Source organism: Mesocricetus auratus, unplaced genomic scaffold (assembly GCF_017639785.1).
Source record: "Mesocricetus auratus isolate SY011 unplaced genomic scaffold, BCM_Maur_2.0 Super-Scaffold_100024, whole genome shotgun sequence".
NCBI classification, from domain to species: domain Eukaryota; kingdom Metazoa; phylum Chordata; class Mammalia; order Rodentia; family Cricetidae; genus Mesocricetus; species Mesocricetus auratus.
Genome location: NW_024429205.1, coordinates 14,353,934 through 14,360,638, shown reverse-complemented (window position 1 = coordinate 14,360,638; position 6,705 = coordinate 14,353,934). Strand labels below are relative to the sequence as shown.

Here is a 6,705-nt window from a genome sequence, read left to right as displayed (position 1 = left end):
GCTTTAATGACCAATTGCCATACACACCCCTTTTGCAAGGGTCCTTGAGGTCTGTAAAATGTTTCAGGGATTCTGTGCTGGCTGGTCTTACGTCATCTTGACATACAAACTAGAGTTATCAGAAAGGAGAGAGCCTTAACTGAAAAAAATGCCTCTGTAACACCCGGCTGTAGGGCATTTTCTGAATTAGTGACTGATGTGGAAGGCCATTGTGGGTGCTGCCATTTCTGGGCTGGTGGTCCTGGGTTCTATAAGAAAGCAGGTTGAGTAAGCCATGGGAAGCAAACCAGTCTGCAGCACCCCTGCAAGGGCTCTGCATCAGCTCCAGGCTCCTGCCCTGTTTCAGCTACCTCTCCCGACTTCCTTCAGTGATGAACAGCAACGTGGAAGCGTAAGCCCCATAAACCCTTCCCTCCCCAACTTGCTCTTTGGTTTCAGTGTTTCGTCCCAGCAAAAGGAACCCAAAGCCAGATTCCGAAGCAAAATAAAATAGCACCCACTCCTCAACTGCTTGCGGGGGTTCTGCAGTTCTCTTCCTCAAAGGAGAAGGCAGTCATCAAAATGCACATTGATATTGCCATTTATTTGTTGGATGGCGCCACCTTTCAAATGCTTTCCAAGTTGTTGGCTGGGGAATCAGAAAACACAGACTTCTCAAGACCTTTTGGGAAGGGTCTCCATTCTTTAGTTTATACTGACACCTGACGAGCGCCTGTCTGGGTGTCGCATGGCGGTGTAGCATAGCGGCGCGGGTGACGGGGGCGAAGGCAGGGCGCTGGGGGCGCACACGATGGTGGGGGTGGGGGCCAGGGCGCTAACCGGGTCGCTAGCCAAGGTAGTACATACCCAACGGCAGCGCAGAAACCACAGCCCTCGCCCCACACCGATTGCTCAGCAACCCCATGGCCCGCGCAGGCGCACGACAGCCAGCGTCCCGCTGGAGGGCCACACCGGAAGTTCTCTAAGCGCCCCGGATGCGACTGGGTGGCGGCGGTTGCCAGGCGACGGGAGCTTCTCTGAGCCACCAGTGCTCCCGGATGGAGGTGTAGACCCCGTTATATATTGCGGGTCTTGAGCGCCGAGAGTCGTCTTCTCCGAGTTCCCGCGATGTTCTTCTATCTGAGCAAGAAAGTGAGTTTCCCCTGGGGGCCGCCGTCGCGCTGCCTCCGTTACCGCAGCCCGCCGGTGCGCATCCTCCCGGGACTGGGGATGGCTCTCCACCTCCCAGTCACCTGTCTCCTCCAGAGGGTTTCTGAGCCCCGGTAGTCCTTGGCTGAGCTTTTTCTCAGGATTCTTTCACATTCCTGTCCTGCCTAAACTTCTTTGAGTGACAGACGTGACCACCAGGTGCTGCTGGGTCTTTCCTCGGCCACTTGTTGATCTAAAAGGTAGATGACCACAGGCTGCCTCGCCAGAGGAAAGGAATTACAAGTGTTGCGCGGGGGAGAAAGGGAATAGGAGCAGTGACACGGATTTATGTCTGAGTTCCCGCATTTATAGAATCCATGAGGTGATCTTCCCTTCCCCCGGGGGCAATCACTCTCCTTCCCTTATGTGCATCTCTTTACCGAATACTAGCGCCTGGAACTTTTGAGGAGACCACACCGTATTTTCATAATAGCTCATCCCCCACCCAAAGAGTTACTCTTTCTTCTTCCTTCCCTTCATCTTCCTTTTTTTTCCCTTTGTGTTTTGTTTTCTCGAGACAAGGTTTCTCTGTTGCTTTGGAGCCTGTCCTGGAACTAGCTCTTGTAGACCAGGCTGGCCTCGAACTCCCAGAGATCCGCCTGTCTCTGCCTCCCGAGTGCTGGGATTAAAGGTGTGTACCAGCACCTCATCTTTTTTGAGACAGTTTATTGCTGCGTAGTCCAGGCTGGCATCCCACTTGAGATCCTCCTGCCTCAGTCTCCCAAGCGTTGGGATTGTCAGCATGGGCTACAACAGGTTCGTGCAGGTTTCCTCTCGGAAGATGTTCTACATCTCCTGGTTGGTTACCTTCCCAATTCCTTCGTGAAAAGCAGCTAGCATCACTGCGGTTCTTGTTACAGATCGCTGTTCCCAATAATGTGAAGCTGAAGTGTATTTCCTGGAACAAGGACCAAGGGTTCATAGCTTGCGGTGGTGAGGATGGCTTGCTGAAAGTTTTGAGATTAGAGACACAGACAGGTAAGTGATTATTGCTGGTACATGTATGGAACGTTTAGTAAAAAAAGGCTAGTGCTATTTCTTCAGTGAGACCTGCTTCTGGTATTTGCCACTCTCAAGTTTTAACTCTTTTTGAAAAGAAACTCAAATGTTTGGTGGTGACTTTTTCTAGAGTTCCTGTGCAATAAAAGTCAGAGAATGTGTAATGTAAATATCGGGTAGTTTTTCCTCAAGTTGTCTTTTACTAGCTCTCTGGAATCACAGGAGTTTCGCAATTCTTTCACTTCTCCAGAGTCCCTCTAGAAAAAGAAACTTAAAAAACTTTATTTATTGCACGTGTGGTGTGTGTTTGTGAGCATGTGGGGAGAGGTGGAGGACAATTTTTGAGTCAGTTTTCTCCTTCCACTGTGTTATCTAGGGATTGGATTCAGGTTGTCCTAATTGTGTGTCAGGCACTTTTACCTGCTGAGCCTTCTCCATGGCCCTAGGTTGAGGATCTTGATAGTACTAATGTAGCTTGGGGGTCAAGACAGAGAGATGCAAGGTGGAATGACTATGTCACATGACTGCCGAATGACTTTCAGCAAGTTGCTGGTTGTCTTTGGACTGTCACTCTTCTGTAAAATGAGGAGGATTAATCTAAGTTACATTTTTAGGCTCCTTACAGCTTCATCTCCCAGACTTCATTAGCTATAAGAATTACAGAAGGGATAAAAATGAATAACTGGGCTCCACACCACAGAGTAGATCTGAGATGACATAAGAATTGGTCTGATGTGTACTTTGTGCTAATAGCACTGGCTGACAGCCCTTACAGCAAGATGAATCACATTTACTGAATATTTCCCATGTTGTTTGGGTGGCTATATGACCTTAAGTTGTTTTAAGAGGATTGTATTCGAGACGAGGAAATTGAAGCCCTGACTAGTTAATAATTGGCCCAATAATTTGTCCCGTGTCTAGTAAGTGACAGGGATCATATTTAAAACAAAGTTTGTCTCACTTTTTAGTCCTTATTTTCAGCCTTTTGTATAAAGGGCTTATGGACAGACTTTAACCAACAGGAGAATAGTAGCTTTGATGTGCTATATTTGATTACACGAAATTAAAGGTAGACTCCCACCCCCTGCAGTTTCTCCTTGTGTAACCCTGGCTGGAACTTGAAATGTAGACCAGGTTGGTATTGAACTTGTGGTGGTTCTCCTGCTCATGCTCGGTGAAAGGCAGAGGTCTGTTTGGAAGACAGACACATCAGTGCTAGTTCAGGCTTTGTTTCTGACCTGTGTGACCGCCTCCTTCTTTGGTTTCTTAACTGCCTGCTGTTTCTTAAATGCATATGTATGTAACTATGTATGTATCATTTACTTTGCTTAAAATATATAACAAGGCTTAGTTACATCAAGAAATGCATTCATTTTGCGTAGCCTTAGAGAGTTATTATTATTGTTTTGAGACAAAACTCATGTTGCCCAGGTTGGCTTTGAATTCTCACACTCTTCTCCCTTCTACCTTCTAAGAAGCTGGGGACTGTATCTGCTTTGCCAGCTCATGTATGGAAAGCTAAAAGGAAACAAACTTTTTTTGAACCTAGCAGATTAGAGGCAGAGGCAGGAGGATTACAAGGTTAAGGCCAACCACAGAAGCAAGACATTGCTTTAATAAAATACCTTCACCATTGCCACCACTGCCACCACGACTACCACCGCCTTTGTTTTATGGCTGTGAACCTTTGATGAGCTGCAATTAGCGTGCGGGAACTCGGGCAATCATTGAACTTAGTGGGAAAGGTGGGACTCCTCATGAAGTTTGGAAATGGAGAAAAGTATTTGTTTTGGAATTTAATAATCATGGTGGATAACGTTAAGAGGCAGAATAAATATGGCTGGAAGATGCTAACTGTGCCAGTATATTATAATCAATAATAATAGCAGAGACCCAAGGCACCCATCAGTAACAATCACCAGATAGTGCATGTGTACTGTGTAGCACACTCTGAATTATGAAGTTGTGACTTTGTAATTATTGTGTCACAGCTCAGCTAAAACAAAATAGCTAAGTTATCATCTTCCATGGCATTTTTGACGGCCATTTGGTATTACATTCTATTTTGTTTCACTAATTCTATTGTTGTACACTTACTGCCTCATATTCACACACACACACACACACACACTGGTTTTTCGAGACAGGGTTTTTTCTTGAGTAGCTTTGGAGCCTGTCCTGGAACTAGTTCCTGTAGACTGCACGGGTCTCCAACTCACAGAGATCCGCCTACCTCTCCTCCTCCCAAGTGCTGGGAGTAAAGGTGTGCAACACCACTGCTCAGCTCGTGTTTATATTTAAAGATAGGGTATATATCTATATAACTCTGACTGGCCCACTTCAGGGCATGTATGCCAGTCTGACCTTGAACTTGCAATTCTCCTGTGTTAGCCTATTGAGTACTCAGTACCAGTTTCTCTCTCCTGTTCTTTCCTTCATCAGGGACTTTCATGTTTCAAAGCTAATGAACAGACCCCCACTTCCCGTCAACTATTGCTTTTTTAAGACAGGAGAAATATGCAGCCTTACCAGAGTCAGTTTTCTGGGTTCTTCGTCTTTAATGGTTGAAATTCCTGAGAACTTGCACATGGGCTCTTCCTTTGCTCTCCAGACTTGTTCTCTCATTCCCACAGCCTTACATGCCATGTATGGGGCGGCCTTCGTTTGTCCTGGAGCTCAGTTGTGAGTTTTTTGACCTGGGCGTCTCCAGGTCTAAATTGTGCAGGCGTCTCAGATCTGCTGTCTGTGAATGGAACTGGTCTTCTCCCAGATCCTGCCTCCAGTCTTGTCCGTTTTAGCCAGTATTGTACACTCACGCCTTTTGTGCTGGACCCCAGCCCCACTAGCATCGCCTTCATGACTGCCGGCAGTCCTGATAACTATCCTTCTGTCTCCCTTTCGTATCTCATCTCTCCCTCCTTCCTTCGTGTCTCTTCAGTGTCTCCAGCTCCAGCCCTCAAGTAGGCTACTGTGGAAACCAGTTCTTCACAGTGTGGTCAGTATCATTAAGCAAACATGGCCAGGGTGGATTATGCCATTTCTATGTTAAAGTCTTCTAAGGGCTGGTGGCCTGGGATGGAGTTGCTCATGGTAGGGACACAGTATACACATCCAATAACTATTTGTTGAATGAATGAATAAACACACAAGTGAGCATGATATTCTGGAAACATAGTAAAAACTAAACTCTAAAATCTTGGCTGTTTCGTCCCTTGAAAGTTTTTCCAGATCTTAATTTATGTCTGTAGACATTTCTACTTATGATCTCTGAGGAGAGAGTATTCAGTAATGGTGGTTGTGTATTTAATACACTGAGCTAATGGTCTTCTATGCACTTTGCTTTATTTTACTAGGATAATGTCTTGCAAGGGATCTGCATTTTATTGTTCACATTAGCACCAGGAGAAAGATAGATCAGAATGAAGAATACTTTAAAAAATCACATAATATCTCATAGAGACACACCCTTCTAGTGACCCAAGATATGTCAAAATTTTGTAATCTTTTACTTTTATATATTTAATCATAGGCTTTTTTTTGTTTGTTTGTTTTAGATGACTCAAAATTGAGGGGTCTGGCAGCGCCTAGTAACCTTTCTATGAACCAGAATCTTGAAGGTCATAGTGGTAAGTAATTTTTTAATTTGTCATGTATGAACAGAATTTAGACATTTAGGTCATCATCTACTTAATGTTAAAATATAGATGTTAAATCAAATGCTATTATTCAGATAATAATATTATTGAAGGTAATCATTTTTACTGAGGCATAATTCATGTGTCCCAGAATAATTCAACACTTTTTCAGAAGTGAAATATTATCTCTGATAAACCTGAAAAACCTGAAAAAAAACCTGGCTCTTAGTTTATATTTTACAAAATTGTGTTATTTGTCTGTGGGTTTTAAATATTTATTATCCTCTTAATGGATCTATTCTGTGATTCCAAGTTAAAGGAAATTAAAAGGATATAATACCTGAAAGACCTCAACTGGAATTCTAGAGTGAGAAAAAATACCTGTTCAAGACTTTTCTTTGAGAGTTGGTGATGCTGGAATGGACTGTACTAGATGATATTTCATCAGTGTTAATTTCTTAATTTGCAATCTGGGTTGTAAAGGGAATATCACTAGGGAATAGATACTAAAGTATTTATGGATAAGAAAATGAAACTTATCATTTATAGAACATAGATCAGGGGTTCTCAACCTTCCTAACACTGCAACCCTTTAATTCAGCTCTCATATTGTGGTGACCCCTGACCATAAAATTACTTCATTGCTACTTCAGAACTGTAATTTTGCTACTGTTATGAATAGTAATGTGAACATCTGATATGCAATATATCTGATATGTGACCCCTGTGAAAGGGTGTTTGGCCCCTGAAGGGTTCACCACCCACAGGTTGAGAACCACTGACACAGATGCTGAAACTGTACTCAAGAGTGGGGGACAGAATGGGAAACTGGGGTGAAAGGAAACGAGAAAATCAAGTATGGGCATCCCAACCAAGAGCAAAC

At 44.0% G+C, this 6,705-nt stretch overlaps 1 protein-coding gene across 2 annotated transcripts in view; it reads left to right on the top strand.

Moving 5' to 3' along the window:
- Positions 1-972: 972 nt before the first annotated feature.
- The window catches only part of Wdr35 (WD repeat domain 35), a 55,502-nt gene continuing 49,769 nt past the window's right edge, over positions 973-6,705 (top strand). For both annotated transcript variants that reach the window (XM_005079066.4, XM_005079065.4), the window contains exons 1-3: positions 973-1,131; positions 2,049-2,166; positions 5,742-5,813. In XM_005079066.4, the coding sequence (XP_005079123.1) occupies positions 1,108-1,131; positions 2,049-2,166; positions 5,742-5,813 (214 nt within the window). In that variant the 5' untranslated portion in view covers positions 973-1,107. The remainder of the gene's footprint in view (positions 1,132-2,048; positions 2,167-5,741; positions 5,814-6,705) is intronic.